Source organism: Hyperoodon ampullatus (genome assembly GCF_949752795.1).
Source record: "Hyperoodon ampullatus genome assembly, chromosome: 19".
Classification (NCBI taxonomy): domain Eukaryota; kingdom Metazoa; phylum Chordata; class Mammalia; order Artiodactyla; family Ziphiidae; genus Hyperoodon; species Hyperoodon ampullatus.
The window spans coordinates 56150555-56171450 of record NC_136932.1 but is presented as its reverse complement, the minus strand read 5'-3'; the positions used below and the strand labels follow the sequence as shown (position 1 = coordinate 56171450).

Genomic DNA, 20896 nt, shown 5'->3' with positions numbered 1-20896 from the left:
CCAAGCTCATTTCTGAGCCTTTGAGCTCCAGTGAACAGTGCTTGGTCCTTTGCACCGCGCGCACACGCACACACACACACGCACGCTGAAATTGCTCCAAGCACGGAGCCCTCTGGCTAACAGTACTGTCCACCCACAACCATGTGGGTGGATTGTATTTTTACTGCCAACTTTGGGCACAAAGTGAATGAGGAGACCAGGCTACTCGCCTGGCCAAACCAGGTACAGTCTGCAAGTGAATGGCTGATTGGTTTAGGACAGCACCTGCACTAAAGATGTGTCTTTTGTGGAGCAAATAAAGGATTGGATCATAAGTAAAAGGAGTGGAATTCAAAGCCAAATCTGGTTTCATAAGTGTGAGTTTCTTGAGGTCCGTGTGGGACTTGAGTGTGGATCCTGACTGTCCAGAAATGACTAAGAGGGTTGCAGCGTGCTTGGGAGGACAGAGGAAGGGACTAGGAAGAGAGACAGAGGATGCCTTCGGTATTTTCCTCTCTTTGATGTTTTGTTTTTTTGCGGTACGCGGGCCTCTCACTGTTGTGGCCTCTCCCATTGCGGAGCACAGGCTCCGGACGCGCAGGCTCAGCGGCCATGGCTCACGGGCCCAGCCGCTCCGCGGCATGTGGGATCCTCCCGGACCGGGGCACGAACCCGCGTCCCCTGCATCGGCAGGCGGACTCCCAACCACTGCGCCACCAGGGAAGCCCTCAAATAGGTTTTAACAAGCAACATGACTCCTATAATGGAAACTGCCACCACCACCACCCCCCCAATATATAATGTTTTGTGTATTTTGTTAAAATTCCTAAAGCAGGCTCTATTTTGTATTTGTTTTGCAGGTGGAGGATGCAATGCTGATGTTTGATAAGACGACCAACAGGCACAGAGGTAAGAACCCCAGTGTGGGGAGGTTGCCCCCTCATCCTCTCCTGGCTCCATCTCTTCTCACCCCCAGTCCTGCAGACAGAAGATACAGTGACTGTTCCAAAATCAGGCAGGTGGAGGTGACGTGTGTTGTGGATCTCTATTAATAGAGGGCCACCATAGTGTGGAGAGTTGATACCGGACAGTTAAAACACCATTTCCTTTTGGCTTAGGAGCTGTCATTTAATTATGCAGCCACGCCCAGCACGCGTTCTGATACACTTTTCCAATCCTTGCTTTCTTAGTGCTTGCTAGACCACAGCACGAAGTGATCCAAGTGGAAATTATTCACAGCAGTTACTCAATTGAGTTCTCAACTTGCATTGAAGCGGGGGGGTGGTGCGGTTGAGAAGCACACTAAAGAGCCAAAAAAAAAAAAAAAAAGCCTCATCCTAGGTTTATTCGATGTTTGATGTATACAATGCGTACAGACCTGGAAGTGCCCTTTTGTACCTCTTGGATGTTTGGAGGACATCTGGACTTCCTTGTATTTTCTCCTGTGCTTACTGTCCTGTCCATGTTCTGGAAAACGGGTTTCATCTTGGGGTCTCAGAACCCCTGAAATGACACGCAGGATGTTTTCTGTTTCTCTTGGGAGAGGCTGTCTAGCTTTGAATAGATTTTCAAAGGGGTCTCTGACCTCTGCCACCTCACCCCCGCCTCCAAAAAAAAAACAAACACACACATTGAAATTATTGCTTTAAACAGAAAATTGGATGACTCTAGAAAATCCTCCCCAGAGGAAGCAGCGTCAGAAGTTATGGTTTAGCGTTCCATTCTCTGGAAGCTCCTGGTTTCTGGGGTTCCTATTCACGGGGCATTAATGAGCAGAGTTTCTGAAGGGGGGTGGCAGGAAGCAGTGTTCTAGAGAGAAGGAGCCAGCGATCAGTGTTTCCTTGCCACTTGGATGGCATCTAGATGTTTCTTGTGTTGTTTACATTCTTGCTGTCCCCTGTGATTAGAAGCAGTTACCCAGTGCTGACTGCATGTCTCCCTGTTCTGAGCAGGCAGGCTGAGTGAAAGGGAGGAAGGAGTGGGTGGGAAGCGATGCTTCCAAGGATGGGAGAAGGAGGGGCTGTCCTGAGTGTGCCTGGGGAATCAAGCATCTCATGCATCCACCTACAGCATCCTTAAAAGGGAAAATAGAAAACTGGGCAGAAAACTGGGGCATCAGGGGTGTATATGTTGGGGAAGGGATGGGGATGCGGTAGAGGATGAGGAGTAAGGGGAGGCAAGGAGAGAAAAGAAGAGCTTACAGGTGTGGGATGATCGCCTTTGCCTTCTGCAACGCTCTGCAGTGAGAGGAAGGTGGTGCCGGTGATGGGCGATTCTTGATGACCCTTGATCACCGTCTGCATTGCGTCGATCTTTATGGTTTTCCCAGCACTGCTTCCATATGCATCTTCTAACTTGATCTTCACAGCAGCCCCGGAGGGAAAATCACTTAAGTTCCTTATGCCTCAGTTTATTCATCTGCAAAATGGAGATCATATTGGTACCTCCTTATAGGATTGTTTGGAGAGCGTAGTGCCAAGCACATCAGCTGTGCATAAATGTTAGGCATTATTATTATTACCATCATTATTATTACCATCACCTCCATTTTGTGGATGAGGTAACCGCGGCTCAGAGGAGGTGCCTTACATCCAGGATCAGAGAAGGGACTCACACCTAGGACAGCTGGTTTCAAATTCTGCTCCTTTTTTTCTTTTTTTTTTTTTTTGCGGTACGCGGGCCTCTCACTGTTGTGGCCTCTCCCGTTGCGGAGCACAGGCTCCGGACGCGCAGGCTCAGCGGCCATGGCTCACGGGCCCAGCCGCTCCGCGGCACGTGGGATCTTCCCGGACCGGGGCACGAACCCGTGTCCCCTGCATCGGCAGGCGGACTCTCAACCACTGCGCCACCAGGGAAGCCCTCAAATTCTGCTCTTTGTTGTCTCCACGTGCGGCAGGTTTGTTGAGGAGGGTGTCTTCGTCCTTTTATCTTCAGGCTGGGTGAGGTCCATCTGACCGCGGCACTGGTGTCCAGTGTGAGAATTCATAATCCTGGAAGATTCCTGAGCGGCTTCCAGGCAGTATTGTTATCATGCTTTTTTGAATATCAGTGAATAAAGGTATTTTTGATCTCTTGCTCTGTGTCAGGCCCTGTGTTAGAGGAGATGACAGATCATCTCATTGAATCCTCTCAACTGAGCAAGGAAAGAGGTTCGTCATCTGAGGGACCTGAGAGGGCGGGTCACCCTCCGTGTCGGGTCACTGAGCTGGCAACTGACAGAGCTGGATTCACACTCAGGACATCAGGCCCAGACACACTGCAGAGGAGGCGCCGGGGAAAGCTCTCCCCTGTTTCTAACGCAGATGCCGCCTGCTGTGGGTGAAGCCTCTTCCCTTCTCCAAGGGCACAGTGATGGGGTGGGGGTCCCTCTGTGACTGGGTGAGGGAAGTGTTTCCTGTTGTGAGCCTAAGGGAGGTCATCCGTGGCCCAGCACTGAGAGTGGCTTCAGGAACGTGGTCGCTCGCTCCCCCAAGTCAGGACTCCTGGTGGCCATGGCAGGACGGAGGGCGGGCAGAGCCCCTGGCGCGTGCACGGCGCCGCCCCCTCCCCCAGCCAAGGCAGGGCCTGCCCCGCATCCTCTGCCCTGCCCGCCTTTCAGATTCCTGTGGTCAGTGCAGGACCCCTTACATAATTCATGGAGCCAACCACAAGAGGAAAGGCAGGGCCTCTTATTCAGAAACTATCCAGAATTTCAAGATGACAGCAGAGCGTTCAACCAAGAGTGGAGCCCTTCTGAGCACGGGGTGTATGTGACAGCTCAGGCCGCCCGTCCAGGAAGCCGGCCTGAATGGATGCAGCCTGTGGCCGGCCTGATGCTGGTGGGGCGGGGAAGAGAAGGCAGGAGGGACCGTGTGTGCCCAGAGGTTTCAACGGGAGGGACCTGACACCTGCTGCCCGTTTGCTTCTGTACAGAAATCTGCTCCCGCTGTCCCTCCTGTGTCGGCGGGGGCTTTGGCCCATGCATGGTTTCCAGCCCCTCCAGACAGCTGAGAAGGAGTTTCTCTCTGGACGGGGTGCTGAAGCTGGGGTAATACTTCAGCGATCCAGAGCATGAGGGGAGGAAAGAATTTTCTCTAAAGAAAGAACGTATCACAAGAGAAGCACAATCATAGATGTGGAGCCAGCAGGCCCCACAGCCCTGGCCTGATGGAATGTGCACTTGGGATCAGGAGATAAGCACAGGAAAATAAACTCCTCCCGCAGCCACCTTGCCCCAACCGTTCCTTCACCTCCTCGGCTTCCTGTTTTCCATTATCTTATCAAGAGGAAAGTGCTGCCGGAGCAGAAGTTGAGGACACCTCTCTGGCTGGCACTGCCGCCAGCTTTCTGCTTAAAGAGGCCCAGACCGTTAACCCCTCCGTGTCGTCAGGGCACTTGCTTAGTGCTCTCCGTCAACTTCTAACCCAGCCCCGTTGGGCAGCCTGGGCCGTGACTTGTCCTCTGCCCCAGGCATTTTGAAAACCACCTGTGTGCCCCTGAGCCGTGACCACTGCTGTCAGGGAGAACTCCGGTGGCACGGGGCCTGGGCTTCTGGGAGTCAGGCCACACTGCCATCAGGAGCCAGGGATCGGGGCAGCATTTCCACGTCCTGCCCCACAGTGGCCGCCTCCTGCCCTGTTCCCCGCACGAGGGTGGCCCTCAGTTGCATCTGCACGGCAGTTTACCCATCCTGTTCACAAAAGCGCCAGCCTGTGTTTCTTCCCACTTTACGTCTGCACTCGGACCTCGGTAGCACCGTGGGAAAGAGCCCAGGGGAGAGTCCAGCGGACAGTGAGCCGTCCAGGGAGGTGCATCCTCCATCCTGGAAGCAGGAAGGTCATTCAGCATCTGACTCTCACAGAAGTGTGGCGTCTTCCCACCTTCGTCCTTAGAGGGACCGCCTTCCAGCTTCTGCTGCCCCTTTGCGTTTAGCCAGGGGCACTTTTCCTAAGCTCTCTGAACCCCTCAGGCTCTGTCTCTGGAAAATACATGAACTGGGACCGATGAGCTCCAGGACCTCAAGTATGCTTCTGGCTTTTAGCTTTTTAACTGGAAGTAGGTTCCAGATTGTTTCCTTTTTCTAACTAGCAGGGGGGAGCAGTCGTCTCCGGTAGGGGTCCCCGAGATGGGGCTGGGTCTGCAGGAGGTTCGTCGGGGGTGCTCTTCACGGGGACTGGGCAGAGGGAGGTGACGACCTGCGATGCCCTGGGGAGTTTGCAGAGAGGGTGGTCCTTCAGCTGCCCCAGTTATCCCCGTATGTTGATCAGTCATAGGAGACAGCCCACCTGGGAAGCAGGTGTCATCTTGGGCTTGTACCGAGGAAGTCCTGGAGGGGACCAACAGCTGGGGCCGTCATCCAGCAGCTCTCCCAGCGGCTGGGGAAGATGATCTTCATTCCTGAAGGGGGATCTGACACCCTCCCCCATCAGAGTGCACACCATAGTGGTACAGGGTTCTGTGTTAACCAGGTTGTGTTAACACTCCTGGTAGAAACAGCCACTTTCTGAGCACCCCTAAACCAGGTGCTTAGCACGTACTGTGGAATCTTTATGAACTGAGCTGCCCAGAGTGGCACACTAGTCCGAGCAGAGCTTCGATGTAAACCCACCCTGTCCAACCCTGAGCCCGTGTTCTTAGCCGCTCTGCAAGCACAGGGCTAGGCAGTGGTTTAAAGCAGGATTTTAAGGACTTGAGCGCCTCCTTATTATTAGTCTTTCTCCACACCTACCCTCTTGCTGGACTACGATGTACCTCCATTTTTCAGATGGAGAAACTAAGGCATGTGGAGTTTTGGAAAGCCGCACAGCAGGTTCCTACAGCCAGCTGGGGAGCGGAGCTCCTGGTAGAAGCTAGGGCCTTCCTTGGTCCTGCCCATCGCTTCATTTCGTGACCTTCTCTGAGACCCTTTGTGCCCAAGGAGGGAGAGAATGGTGGCCTTCCAGTCTTTTCAGAGTCATTGCATCTGCTCTCTAAACGCTCTTAGAGGTGGGCTGAAAAATATTGGCCTGATCATCAAAGGATTGAATCACTGGGGAAACGTTTGTTGCTTTTATCCTTGCAGAGCTCAGATAAGATCTTGAATTCAGCATTAGGTATTGATCCCAGAGTGGGGCTGGAGGTGGGCAGGGAGAAAAGAAGCAAGCAACAAGGTGCTATCCTTTCTGATTTGCTCTTTGGTGGGCGGTTGGGGGGAAGCTGGCTGGGAGCCAGGGGGCGGGAGGACTCTCCCTGTATCGGCCCTGTTTGAGACAGTGGATAGTGGGGATGCTGGTTGCTGAAATACATCTCTCACTCACCTCCTCATGGGGGTAGGGAGCCCCCCAAGAGCTCATTCCAGGGGAGCCTCAGATGTGCTGCCTCCCTCTGACCTCAGGGCCTGCACAGCCAGGTCCCTCCAAGTCTGGCGCGTCAGGGGAGAGCTGGGTGGCTGGGGGCCCAGTGGAAAATGAGCTGGATGTCTTTGAAGCTTATCAGGTGGCCTGGTGAGGGTCAGCTGGAGAGGCAGTGGTTTCTGGCGAGTACAGAGGAGAGGCCTGGGGACAGGCCTTCTCACTCCCAGTGGCTTCCATTACCCAGCAGGCCTGTGTGCTCCGGAACATTGCCAGAGGCGAAGGAACAGGATACAGAGAGAAAAAATAAAGATCAGTGTGATGGATGACTCTTCTCCGGACTGTTAGCAGTTGCTTATTAAGTGCATTGCTAATGGCTTTGGAGAGGAACAACAGCTCCGAGGCAGTCTCCTGTTCTGTGAATCTCAGAGCGCGCCATCCCCAGCAGGCTCCCTGGACAAAGAAAGTCCTCTCCCAGGGCAGCTGTGCCCATCGGGAGTTACCAGGCTGGAAGGGCGCCGTGGTGGGCCCTGTGGCTGGAGGGAGCAGCCTTCTGCAGTCTCACCTCAAGGCAGCAAGACTGAGCTTGGCTTCTCCCAAGAAGCTCGTACAGCATCTCTATCCCCAAAAGCAGCTAGCCGAAGTTTAAGGTCTTTGTAATTTGTGTAATTAGTGTATTTATTAAAACGGTGCCTGTGCGATGTAGCTGAAGCTATGATAGAAGACAATCGTTTCTTTTTCTTTTAATAAATTTACTTATTTTATTTATTTATTTTTGGCTGCGTTGGGCCTTCATTGCTGTGCGCGGGCTTTCTCTAGTTGCGGCGAGCGGGGGCTACTCTTCATTGCGGTGCGCGGGCTTCTCACTGCGGTGGCTTCTCTTGTTGCGGAGCACGGGCTCTAGGCACGCGGGCTTCAGTAGTTGTGGCTCGTGGGCTCTAGAGCGCAGGCTCAGTAGTTGTGGCGCACGGGCTTCGTTGCTCCATGGCATGTGGGATCTTCCCAGACCAGGGCACGAACCCGTGTCCCCTGCATTGGCAGGCAGATTCTTAGTGACTGTGCCACCAGGGAAATCCCGATAGTGCTTTCCTAAGGAGAAAAAACAGCCCTTAATGTCCTGACTACCTGCCAGACACTCACTTTTGAAATTGACCTCTGAAGTCCAGACTGACTCTTTTCTTGTATACTGAAGATGATTACACATCACACTGTAATTGTTGGTTTATTGATGCCCATTTCCCAAGGGGGGAGGGGGAAACGTAAAAAGAGTTTCACAAAGGCGTAAATTAAATTAAAAATGAAAAAGCATTGCTTCATTTGTAGGTGTGGGGTGTCAAAGATAATGTATGTGTGTTTTTCCTAATGAGATTCTAACATTTTGGCTTTATTGACCTGGGAGAGAGGGTTGGGACTCTACAACCCATAAATGTGACTTTGTAGGATGGAGGAAGGAGTGTGTTTGACAAAGAGGATAAGCCCCTCTGGGTGGGAAAGGGTTGTTGGATGGGGTGGAGAGCATGATAAGGGTTTGGAGAATCACAGCTGGTGAGGACACTTGTGCCAGTGTGACACAGTGACATCCTGCACAGCACCGGTGCCCAAGGTCAGGGTCTAGAGCAGGATTTGCTGCGGGGTCTGCCCTGCTGGAGTCACGCCCTTTCCCCCCCACCTCACAGATCTGCTCTCTCGTCCGCTGCTGCTGTTAGGTACCCATCACTAACGCAAGTCTGAGATGTGTTAAGGGGTTTATTGGCAACCTGTAAGCCAGTAGCTGATTATTATTGATATTGATCCCAATTCTGCACCTGAATTGGAAGCCAGTCGACAGGAAAGCTGCGGGTCTGTCACAGGCCACTAACACCAACCAAGGGTCTTGGTCGGAGAGAGCTTTCAGCCTAGGCTATACGTAGTGTGATGTGGTCACCAAGCATGTCTGTGGGCTCTTTTCATGCAAGTAGAGAGTTAGATCAGGTTAGGTGATAATCCTCGTCTCTTCCCAGAGTGGACCAATGTCAGTGTGGGGCACCTGTTTTAGAAGGGTATTGAGGGACTTCCCTGGTGGTCCAGTGGTTAAGACTCCACGCTTCCACTGCAGGGGGTGAGGGTTCGATCCCTGGTTGGGGAACTAAGATCCCGCATGCCGCGCAGTGGCCAAAAAAAGACAAAGGTATTGATAAATGTGGAGTCTAAGGGAGAAAGTTAGAATGGGGTAGAAACTCAATATAATTGAATCTCCCCCATCCCACCTGGATAGAAGAGCCTGGTTGGGGTGCTGGCAGTGGTGTGTAATCTGCTGCCTTTGGGTTCTTGGAGAGGTTCTGTTGGAAAACAATTACGTGCAGACTTGAAATAGGGCACACTTCAGTTAGAACGAGGAAGAACTGCCAAGTCCCACAGCGGTGTACATGGACAGCCACATGCCTCTCCACTAGATTCTGTGCTCCCGGCGGGCTCGTGTTAAAGCTGGGCTGTATAAGGTGGTCCCCACCAGGAGGGTGCATTTAGGGCTTTGCCCAGAGGCTGTGCGGCCTGGCCCTCCGCCTCTGGCCCCCAGCACAGTCCCCTCAAGGCCTGACCCGTCACCGGGCCCATCTCAGGACCTCCTCCAGAGGAAGGCGGCCACCGAGGGCGAAGGACGGGAGCTGGTAAAGAGCCGCAGCCCCCACCCTGAGCCGCCTCTCAGAGACCAGCCCCCGGCGCTGTCTGCACATTTTATTTTCTCGTTAAATAAACACCATTAGCCTTCCCGAGAAATTGGTGCAAACATGACCTCGCAAATAACCAATTAGAAGGGCAGGGTTGAAGGGGCCTGTGAATTTGCAAACATGTAGAGGAGGCCATTAAAGCTGCCTGTAGCTACCCCAGCCCTGGCAGCATCGATCTGAGACCTTAATTTTATTTCTGACAGGAAAGCAAGGAGCACACTGTAATTTCTTTCTTCCCTGAGCTAACTGTACTCCGGAAGCGCCCATTCCGGCGCTGTCTCTTGAGATATTCATCAACATGGGAGCTCAGTTTCTGTTCACCTGCTTTCCCTGTGGATGGGGACTCACACGGAGCCCGCAGCGCCCTGGCGACAGGGGAGGCCAGGGCGGGGGGCGGCCATGGCCCCCTGGATGCCCCCTTGGTGTCCCAGCTGGAGGATAAATCTGAAACTCCTTTCCTTCGGAATAAAAAGCCCTGGCACCAAAAGGGTGGTGAGCTAGTAGATCTTCCTTCCTCCCTCCTGGCTGTGGCCCACGGAAGCAGAAAGGGAGTGGGCCCGGGGTCAGCCACTTCATTGACCCAGAAATGGTTTTTTGTGGAGAGAGACAATGAGGTTTTTGTTCGGCCCCGTTCCCATAGAGGCCCAGCTCCCAGCTCCGACTCTCACAAGGTTTCAGATCTCTGAAGAGAGAGGAGCCTTCAGCTTGCCCACTTGGTTAAAAGCATCCCCTTTCTTAGCATCACAGCGCTGCTAGGGGTTGAGCCGGGGGACCAGAAGCCGGGGCGCCTGCTTCCTGCTGGGACTCCAGGAGCCCCCGGGAGTGTTCAGCTCTGGACTTGAGCTTCTGTTTGGGCCCTGGGTTCGGAGGACATTCCCTGGCACATCTGTGTCTCTGTCACAGGACACACGGGAAGGAGCCTGAGTTTAGTGCTGGCCATACTTGGCTTCAGTCCCAGCTTCCCTGGGCATGATCTCAGGTGGTCCCCGAAGGGCTCTGAGCCCCGTTTCACTCTCTGGAGGCAGCACATCTGCTATGCACGAGTTAATGAGCCACTGGCGAAGTGCCCACAGAGAGTGGTCAGTGCCAGTAGCCTTGGTTCTTTCCTTTCCCCCTTAAAGAACTGCCGATTGAACTTCTTTAGGCAAGTTACAATGTGTATTTGAACTTTTTAAGACCTAGTCTTTAAAAAAGGTTTTCCCCTCCCCTTCGCATGAAACACGTGCATGGAATATTTCTGAAAGGATAGTCACAAAACTGGCAACAAAGAGTGAGAATGGCCAAGTGGCTTAGAGCGCGTGCTCTGGAGTCAGCCAGCTGGTGTTTGCATCTAAGGTTTGTGACTTCATAACTGTGTGACCTTGGGCAAGTTACCTACACTCTCTGTGACTCAAGATTCCTCATCTAAAAAACGGGAATGATGACATCGGGTTAGCCTGAGGCTTATGTCAGTTAATAAGTATAAAGGACTTGGAATAATCTCCAGCTATAGAAAGCACTCGAATATGTTTTATGCACAAATATATCTACTCATCGATGCAAGTATACATAAATAAAAAGCAGCATTTGCTTCTGGGGAAGAGGATTAAGTGACCAGTGGTCCAAAGATACAGGAAGACTTTTCACTTTATCCTCACTTACCTTTCGAATTTTTGTACCCTATGCATTTATTACTTAGTCAAACGAAGACTTGTGTAGTGTAAGCTTTTACAGTTTATCCCAATTTGAATTGTAAATATAGAGATAGAACAGTATGAGAGAATTTTCAAAAGGGAAAAGTTCATCCCATCTCAGTATGCTAACACAATAACTGTTGTCACTTCTACCGTGTTCCTGACACTGGCGTAAATATTTTTAAACTTGGTTGCCTTTATGGGGTTAGTAGAACATGTGGCATCTCAGACTTTGCTGAACGAGGGATGGGTCCCTCCCGCGTCATCTGAGTTTTCTGTCCTGCCAGGGAGAGAGGGCCTCGGAGCTCCAAACAAGACTTGATTGTATGCAGCCGAGAATCCTTTGCCTCTGAGTCACCTCTGTCTTTTTCTTTCCATAAACAGAGAGTCGGATGGATAGATGAGGATTTTCTTCGTAGTTTCTGCTTTTCCAGACAACATGCTATTAATAGAATAGCCAGACCGGCCCCAGTATGAAAAGAAGCCCCGTTTGCTTTAGTTTATCCCAGAGCAGAGGTGAGAGAGGTCAGAACAGAGAGACCCTTCGCTCCAGGAGTCCAAGGTCTTTTTAATTAAAGAAAAAAAAAAACGTTGAAAGCGTTTTCCTAACCCAAGTTATGATTACTAAACATGTGGGGACCTTATACAATGTGGCACATACAGAATCCTCCTCTGTGCCCCTGTTGCTTATAGCTTAAGAGTCAAGGCAGGTACCCAGTTAGTGAAGCTCGTGAGTTGTCTGGTGGCAAAGGGGTGAGAGCCTCGGTCTCCAGTCACACTGCTGGGTTCAAATTCCAGCGCCACCACTCAGTAGCTGTGTGACCTTGGGGCGAGTTATTAAACTTCTCTCGACCTCAGTTTTCTCATCTGTTTAATGGGGAATGTTATTAATTTATGGACGTGAGGTTTAAGAGAGAGAATTTATGTGAAGCATCTGATGTTTATACTATCTGTAAATATTAACTTTATTACTATCATAATAAAGTGAGGTTACTGTTATGTTACTACTAATAAGAATACCGTTTCTATCACTCCTTGAGGAATGAAGGCTAAAGCTTGCTGACTGGAGAAAATATTCACGCTCCAGAGAGCTGTTGGCAGATGCCGTTAGGTTTTCCTTCATCTTATGGGTTGAATTGAATCCCCCTCACAAGGTATGTGGAAGTCCTAACCCCTCTGTATCTCAGCATGTGACCTTAGGCAGAAATAGGGTATTTGCAAATGGAATCAAGTTACGATGAGGTCAAACGGGGGTAAGTTGGTTCAATACGATGGGTGTCCTTCTAAGAAGAGGGAGGACATGTGAAGGGAGACACGGAGCATGTCACATGACCACGGAGGTGGAGGTTGGAGCGTGGAGCTGTGAGCCAAGGCTCGGTGAAGCTAAGAGAAAGGCATGGGACAGATTTTTCTCCTAGAACCTTCAAGGGAACGTGGCCCTGCCGACACCTTGATTTTGGACTTCCAGCTTCCAGAGCTGTGAGAGAATAAACTGCTGTTTTAAGCCCCCCAGTTGGTGGTGCTTTGTTCAGCAGCCCTAGGAAACGGCACACAGAGGACAAAGCAGTGCTTCCCGTCGGGCGAGTGCCCTGCTCACCGGTGGCTTGCAGCCTCCATGGGCGAACACAGCCGTTTCTCCCTGCAGGTTCCTATCCACGTCACAGCTGCTCCCTCTGCAAAATTATGTGCAAGAGAAATTAGAGAAAAGACCTTCTACTTAAGAGAACACGGCCCCCAGATCCTGATGTAGTTCACGGCTTGCCCAAGTCTAATTTGGCCAAAGACCATGAAATTGACCTTAGGGTGTTAGAGATAACTTTTTGGTAGAGAAAGACACTTGAAGAACTCTGAGGTTTAATGTTGAATTTGTAGGCTTCGGAGCGCAGTCATTTCTTTCTAAGCCAAGGATTTACCAGTACACCTAGGAGGTGTCGGAACCCCCAACTCCGAGAATGCAAACCATACCCAGCAGACTGGTATTTCCAGCTGGTTCATTCAACTTGGCTATTTACGGAAGTGGAAATAACGCCAAAAAAAAAAAGAGGGAGAGAGAGAGAGAAAGAGAAGGAAATCAGGAGAACTCGTACGTACGACAACACAAACCTCACCATCCTCACGTACCTGCCCCGACTTCCACCCTGGAAAAAATAAGAAAGAAAACAGCAAGGCAACACTGAACTTCAAACCCTGCCAAACAGACTCCTTGATTTCTTTATGTTGTCCCAGCAACCCTTCCAGGCAGGAACAATTGCCAAATTCAATCCTAGAGTGAGTTTCTGAGCTAAATTAATGCAGTTGAGGGTCAAAGTGGTAACATCTACAAGGTCTCCAGGTGGAGGATGCCGGTAGGCACAGCAGTAATTAATAGTTTCGGCCCCGGATGTGCTTCTCTTAATCCCCAGGTTTGGTTGGCAAACCTGGCAGTACACAAAAATAACTGCCATGGTTTTAATGTGATCAAAGTTGTGTGCCTTTGAGCACTCCCTACAAATTTGAAATTTCTTCCTCAACTTGCCACCGCATCTTGATATCAGGAGATAATTGAAAGGGCTTCCTTCTCTCTGAATGTTTCCAGCGCTGGTGCCTGTGTTCCAGCACCCCAGGCAGAGCCGGCGCCTCTGCACCAGATCTGCGAAGCACGCAGTGCCGACATCCGATTTATTATCTCGGAGGCTGGGCTGGTTCATGGATGATTCATGACTCTGCTTCCCACTGCTGCTGGAGGTGACATCATCCATCCCGGGCCCAGAATAGATACAGAGGCAACAGTGGCCCCTGTTCTGTCTCTCACCAGCCCCGGGCTCCCTTCCGTATCACACCCAGCAGCTGTGTGTTCGCTGAGTAGAATGGTGGTGGGTGGACCCAGAGAGCCCGTCGGAAGTATCTCCTTAGTCGGAGGCTAAAAATGTGTTTCGACGCTGCTATAGCTGCACAACAAAGCAGAGGAGGGTACTTGCCCAAAGCTCACCTCTTCCCCTGCTGTTCTTTTAGTTGGAATTCAGATTTTTTTTTTTTTTTTTTTTTTGCGGTACGCGGGCCTCTCACTGTTGTGGCCTCTCCCGTTGCGGAGCACAGGCTCCGGACGCGCAGGCTCAACAGCCATGGCTCACGGGCCCAGCCGCTCCGCGGCATGTGGGATCCTCCCAGACCGGGGCACGAACCCGTATCCCCTGCATCGGCAGGCGGACTCTCAACCACTGCGCCACCAGGGAGGCCCTGGAATTCAGATTTTACTCGTAACCCTAAGAGCTCCGTAACTCCTGTGGCCAGCTTTGGTTTTCTCACTCGGAGACAGGGTTGGTTGGGAAGGTCTGGGGGACGTCAGCCATCCCACAGCCCAGCATTAGACGCCAGTATGATGAATGATTGCTGTCACGTCGGAGGTCTGGACTGCATCAGCAGTTTTCAGCCCTGGGTGCACATTAGAATCGCCGGGGAGTTTTTAAAACATACTAATGTCTGGGGCCCCCCCCAGATCAATTAAGTGAGACTCAGGGTTGGAGCCCTGGCTGAGTGTTCACGTTTCCCCCAGCTGAAGCTGATGTGCCAACAGGGCTGGGAACCCCCCCGGGTCACGTGATCTCCCAGGACCCTTCCAGCCTTAAAACCGTTTAAAAAGCTGTGCTTCGGACCACGCCTTTGACCCCGCCCTTCTCTGGGCAGTGGGCTGGCCTGTGCCCTGGTGTGTAAGCCCGGGAAGGGTGGTGGTGGCCTCCGGTGATTGATGTGGGGAGTGGAGGGTATGAAAAACGACCATCCCATTGGGCCGGGTGTGAATCTAGTTACCGCCTCCCAAAACACTTCGCTGGCTTCCCGTCACTGCTAGGATGAGGCCTAAAACGCCGACGCTGCACTGCAGAGTCTTTGATTTCCGGCCCTTCTTTGGTCTCCAGCTTCACCCCAGACACGCTCCCTGCAGCCACACTGGCCTGGGCCCTTCCTTAACAGGGCCGCCCACACAGGCTGTTCCTTGGGCTGCCAGGAACAGCCTGTCTCTCACTCCTGGCCAGCTCCTCAGCTTTCAGGCCTGGGCTTAAGTGTCCTTTCCCCTGGGGACATCTTCTCGAACCGCAGACAAGGTTAGCTCCAGCCATGTCTGTGCTCCTCGTAATTCCTTTCTGGCATCTCTCGGTTCTTAAAGATTGTGTTATCTGCTTGATGGTTTGGTTCTTCTCTGTGTCTTCTTCCCCCTTATAGTTCCCAAGCTTGGCAAACAGTATTAACATATGACCAGAGGGCGGCTGGCGGACAGGCAGGCCCTTCTCACCTTGGTCTCATTTGGCTGAAGATGGAGAGTGAGCAGTCTGCACTGCTTTGCTGTGTGCTTCCCCCCGACTCCCCGCCCCAGCCGAGACCTGCTCTAGCAAGAGGGGGGACGGGGTGTAGAAGCCTTGTCAGGAGGATGGTGTTTTCTGGAGAGGGCTTTGGAGAACTGAAGAGATGGTTCTGAACACTTCTGTTTTTCCAGCACCTTAGGAAGGAACAGTTATCAAGCAAACTGATGGGAGTTCTTTCTTTCTTAAGAGGGAAAAAAAAAAATGCCCTTGGTATTGTTTTTTTCTAAAGTTGATATTTATTAAAATAATATTCTCGACAAAATATTCTGCAAATAATTATATTTTAAAATTCTCATTGAAGTGAAAAATTCTTGATCGTAACCCAATGACTGAAGTATTTCCCTTGTTTTTTTAATAGATATTTATTGGAGTATAATTGCTTCGCAATAAATACTGTGTTAGTTTCTGTTGTACACCAAAGTGTACAAGAAAGTTTTGTTTTTCAAAGAATTTTTTGATTTCCTGTAAGTCATTGAATTTAATGCTGTAAACTAGGGTCAAAATGGATTGTTCACTTTAAAATATTAATTTTTTTTACTAGATCTTTATTGGAGTATAATTGCTTCACAATACTGTGTTAGTTTCTGTTGCACAACAAAGCGAATCAGCCATATGCATACACAGGTCCCCATATCCCCTCCCTCTTGAGCCGCCCTCCCACCCTCCCTATCCCACCCTCCCTATCCCACCCGTCTAGGTCATCGCAAAGCACCGAGCTGATCTCCCTGTGCTATGCTGCTGCTTCCCACTAGCTAACTGTTTTACATTTGGTAGTGTGTATATGTCGATGCTACTTGCACTTCACCCCAGCTTCCCCCTCCTACCCCGTGTCCCCAAGTCCATTCTCTATGTCTACATCTTTATTCCTGCCCTGCAACTAGGTTCATCAGTACCTTTTTTTGTTTTAGATTCCATATATATGAGTTAGAATATGGTATTTGTTTTTCTCTTTCTGACTTACTTCACTCGTATGACAGACTCTAGATCCATCCACCTCACTACAAATAACTCAGTTTCGTTTCTTTTTATGTCTGAGTAATATTCCATTGTATATATGTGCCACATCTTCTTTATCCATTCATCTGTCGATGGACATTTAGGTTGGTTCATTGGTGTTGTTGTAGTCGCCCTTTACAGCTGATCTGGAAGAAAGGCTGAAAATATTGGTTCAGTTTTTTTAAAAAAAACATCAGTCCTGCACTCCTAACCCATGATGCTTGGTGCCACCTCGTGGGCTGGTGAGAAGGCTCACTCCAACCTGGGGTCTGTACCAGGATTTAAAATGCTCATGCGAAAGGTGTGTACTTACAAATGGATTGCTAAATTTCCTCCACACTTCCAAAATGACTAGGCTTGGCATCTTAAGTCTTGTTTTAATTAAGTTGATTCATTTGCCCTGGAAAGATTTCCTGATTCAGCTAGTATATTTATGTATAAACTACTCTGGAAACACCTGGCAATTTTTCTGAGTGACAATGAGGAAACATAGTCTGAAAATTATGATTTAATTTGTTCCCTCCCCCATGATGTCTTACCTTTTTAAAAAATTTGGTAAGATTTACAAAAGAGGCTTTGTATTTTGCCCATGGTACTAATCCTGTTTTACAGCAGAAATATGTATCAACAATACGTAATAATTTCCCTTTCTGTATTTTTAGAACTCTAGCTTCTAATGGACAATGGAATCATTCCTTGGCAAATGGGAAATCGTCTAATTGCGTGTTTTTATTTATTGTGAATTTTCAGGTAGGCTCCAGAAGAGACTGGCGAGCATATAAAAGAAAACAGTATATTAATGACTATTTTCTGGAGTTACCACCCTTGGGTTGCATCACAGCTGTGTGTGGGGGGCGCAGGGAGAGGGAGCAGTGGTGCACATTTGAATTGGACGTGGTCCTTGGTTGGTTTTTAAAAAACAGACTGGAATCAAAGATGTTATAAAGGATCAAAATAGAAAAGTAGGTGCCTGTCTCTATTTCTACTTTATTTTAGGTTTGTGGTTCCTTTATTATGGGACGGTAGTTAAAATCCCCTGGTAAAATAGACTGGTACCCTGGCCCGGTCAATTAGCAGTATTAACTTTTCCTGGGTAGTATAAGCAGCTGCCACAAAGTGGTTTGAATCCTAAGTGGCACCTCCTGAGTCCATCCCTTTTTTTTTTTTTTCCTTTTGTTAAAAAATAAGATTCTTCAGCAAGATGTAGGGAGTGAAGCACTGCAGGTAGCCTAGCAAATCTTGCTGCTGCCAGGGTGGTAGCAGCTGGGGTGGGAAGAGGGAGAGCAGCTGTGGCTAGGTTATTAGTCATTCCATGAAGAAATGGATTTGATAAATAATAAAGCAGTGATATTAGCAACACATGCTTGCAGGTCAGATGACTCCGATGAAAGCCCCCAGTTAAGTGTGTGTAATGGTTTGACAATATATATGCCTTCTAAAAACATCCTATTTTAAAATGGAAATTGGACTGTTCATGCAATTCTTAGCAAATATGCCAAGATCATTACCAGAGGGAGCTCGGAAATCTGAAGGATGATCTTTCTATTCAATTTGGCCTCTACCCTCCCCCTTTCAGACGATGCTTAAACTTACTTTGTTTCCCTGTCCTTGTCTTTTCATTTTGTTAACTGTTTTGATTTGTAAAATGCTATGCCTCACAGTACACTCCTTTATGATGATTTACTGTGCTGTTCTTATCTTTCACCTTAAATACTTGATAAGAGCATTTAAAAAATGAAATTGCTACCTGACACTATTATAACATCTTGGCTAGCAGCCAGGGGAGAAACGAGTTGGGGGGAGAAAAAGGAGACGAAGTTCAGAGAAAGGAAAGATTTTTAAAGGAAACGTATAGTGCTGTTTTTCTTGAGTTCTGGAAGATTTTTAAATTTTACTGGAGCATTAATACAACCCTGTTGATGCCTCTCACCATTGCGTGTGAACAATGGGTGGGAGGTGGGTGCAGACAACAGTGGGGGTTTTGTTGGGCCAAGGGTCATCTGCAGTGAAGGCGAAACTCGTGCATATCTTTTGCTGTGGGTTGAAACTGGATGGATGGATGGGTGGATGGATGGATGGGTGGATGGATGGATGATGGGTGGATGGATGGGTGGATAGATGGATGGATGGATGGATGGGTGGGTGGATGGACGGGTGGGTGGATGGATGGGTGGATGGATGGGTGGACGGGTGGATGGATGGACGGGTGGGTGGATGGACGGGTGGGTGGGTGGACGGGTGGATGGATGGATGGGTGGATGGGTGGATGGGTGGATGGATGGGTGGGTGGATGGATGGATGATGGGTGGATGGATGGGTGGATAGATGGATGGATGGATGGATGGGTGGGTGGATGGACGGGTGGGTGGATGGATGGATGATGGGTGGATGGATGGGTGGATGGATGGATGATGGCTGGATGGATGGGTGGATGGATGGATGGGTGGATGGATGGGTGGGTGGATGGATGGGTGGATGGATGGGTGGGTGGATGGGTGGATGGATGGATGGATGATGGGTGGATGGATGGATGATGGGTGGATGGATGGGTGGATGGATGGATGATGGGTGGATGGATGGGTGGATAGATGGGTGGATGGATGGGTGGATAGATGGATGGATGGATGGGTGGATGGATGGGTGGGTGGATGGACGGGTGGGTGGATGGATGGGTGGATGGATGGATGGGTGGATGGGTGGATGATGGGTGGATGGATGGGTGGATGGATGGGTGGATGGATGGATGGGTGGGTGGATGGACGGGTGGGTGGATGGATGGATGATGGGTGGATGGATGGATGGATGGGTGGATGGACGGGTGGGTGGATGGATGGATGATGGGTGGATGGATGGGTGGATGGATGGATGATGGGTGGATGGATGGGTGGGTGGATGGGTGGGTGGATGGATGGGTGGGTGGATGGATGGGTGGATGGATGGGTGGGTGGATGGGTGGGTGGGTGGATGGATGGGTGGCATTTAAGCACCTCCATATTTATATCCTGGAACACATGTTCTTCCTAACTCTGGACATGCCCTCTCCTGTGCCCTCTGCTACTCTGCTTAAGACGAGTCAAAGCAGAATCTCCTCTAGATGCAAAGCTGTGGTAGCTGACTTGCCTTGGGTAAGGCTGTACACAGCGATGAAAACTTTTTTGTGTTTGGCCGCGTTGTGTGTCTGGAGATCTCCATTTAGCCACAGAAGGCATCGGTGATTGGGGGCGGGGGGCATCAGTAAATAGAGCTCTCTGAACTAGCAAGTTGATAATTCTAATATTAGTGATTTAATAGACTCTTGTCTTTCTTTAATTCCTGGGACGTGGAGAAGACAGTCATTCTCTCCACATAATGGAGCTTGTTAACCCCTCTCTTTATTGACCGGTGCTTTTATGGTGATGGTGACGATTAGAGAACTTATGTTAGAATAACAGGTTTCCCAAGTGCCTGGCAGAGAAGGGGGTATGTAATGACAATGATCTTTTGTAGGAGTCCCAGTGCCCACTGGCTTATCCGGCATGGGCGTTATTCTATCTGAGTCTTCTGGAGTGTCATGTGTGCAGACCTGCTGGTCACTGTCCTAGATTATTGGAGAGGGGAGGATATAGCAGCAGAAGGGATACATGTCACCCCATCAGGGCTCTGGCAGTCCAGCTGCGGCTGCCGTATGCTGAGGCCACAGCCAGTGGGAGGCCTCTGGGTATAGCTGGCGCTACTGGAGCCATTATGCCCAATTGATCACAAGCCTCATGAAAACATAATCTGCCACCAAAATGACTGCTTTTGGAAACTGTCTTGTCTCTTTTGAGTCGCGACTGGAGACAACCAGACAAGGTTCGGTGGTGACGAATAAAGAAGCATTACTTTCTGAAGACAATCTTCTGTTACCAGTCACTTTTCAACAGACATTCAATCAAAATGCTAATAGCGGCGGCAACCAGGGAACGAGGTTATTGTAATACTAATTGATTGGTCGGAGGGTGGGTTTTGATAAGTGCAGGTGAAGATTTTGGAAATACGATTCTCTTTAATTACAGCGACACTAATAAAAATGAACAAATGATTTAATGATTTCCTGGTAATGGCTTGAAGATTTTGAGTTTAAAATGAGATATGGTAGAAAAGCATCAGAAAAATAGAGCCCTGGTGGGTGGCCTTGCCTTTATCAAACCTAAGCATAGAGAGTCAAAGCCAGAGTGCCGCCCTTGGAAGGCTGTATGGAATCTGCAGAGGCATGAGTGATGCTTACCAAGAATGGTGAGCCAGGGGGAAGATTCCAGCTTGAAGTATTGGTATTTCCAGGGCTGGGGGCTGGGTTGCATTGATCCAGCCGCGAGATCCCTGTGGGTTTTCCCAGGTTGGCTGGGGCCGAGTAACCCTGCCCTGTACCAGCAGGGGCATATCCTGTGCTCGAGGCTCTTGGGTTTCATGCTCTAGTCCTGTGACCACTTTGTGCTGGGTACCTTCTGTGCTCCAGGAGCTGTTCTATTTCTAGCAATACTGCAGGGAACAAGGCAGGCCAAATCCCAGCCCTCCTGAGCTCCCCTTTTCTGGGGAGAAGGGACATCGATCATGTAGTTTCAGGGACTGTCAAGTGCTCTGAAAAAGATAAACAGCATCACCGTTGGTGAGGGGGCCTAGGGCGTCTTTAGGTAGGTGGGGGACAGTGGCCTCCTTGAGGAGTAGGCATTTTAATTGGGAGGCACAGAACTGCGAGAAAGGCATTCCAAGGAGAAGACAGCAGCGAAGGCAGAGGCCCTGACGTGGGAACAAACGCGGCCTGTTGGAAGGACAGGTAGAAGGCCAGTAACTGAGAGGGAGAGTGGTCGGGGGAGAGGTAGGCAGGGCTGGAGGGCGAAGGGTTTGTGACCTGGGCAAGGCCTATGGGAGCCGTCGGAAGG

General features: G+C 50.1%; 1 protein-coding gene across 3 annotated transcripts in view; it reads left to right on the top strand.

The window, feature by feature from the left end:
* Positions 1-20896, top strand: part of MSI2 (musashi RNA binding protein 2) — a gene marked incomplete at both ends in the record, with an annotated part of 392858 nt that overhangs the window by 252844 nt on the left and 119118 nt on the right. For all 3 annotated transcript variants that reach the window (XM_079724998.1, XM_079724999.1, XM_079725000.1), the window contains one exon: positions 840-888. In XM_079724998.1, the coding sequence (XP_079581124.1) occupies positions 840-888 (49 nt within the window). The remainder of the gene's footprint in view (positions 1-839; positions 889-20896) is intronic.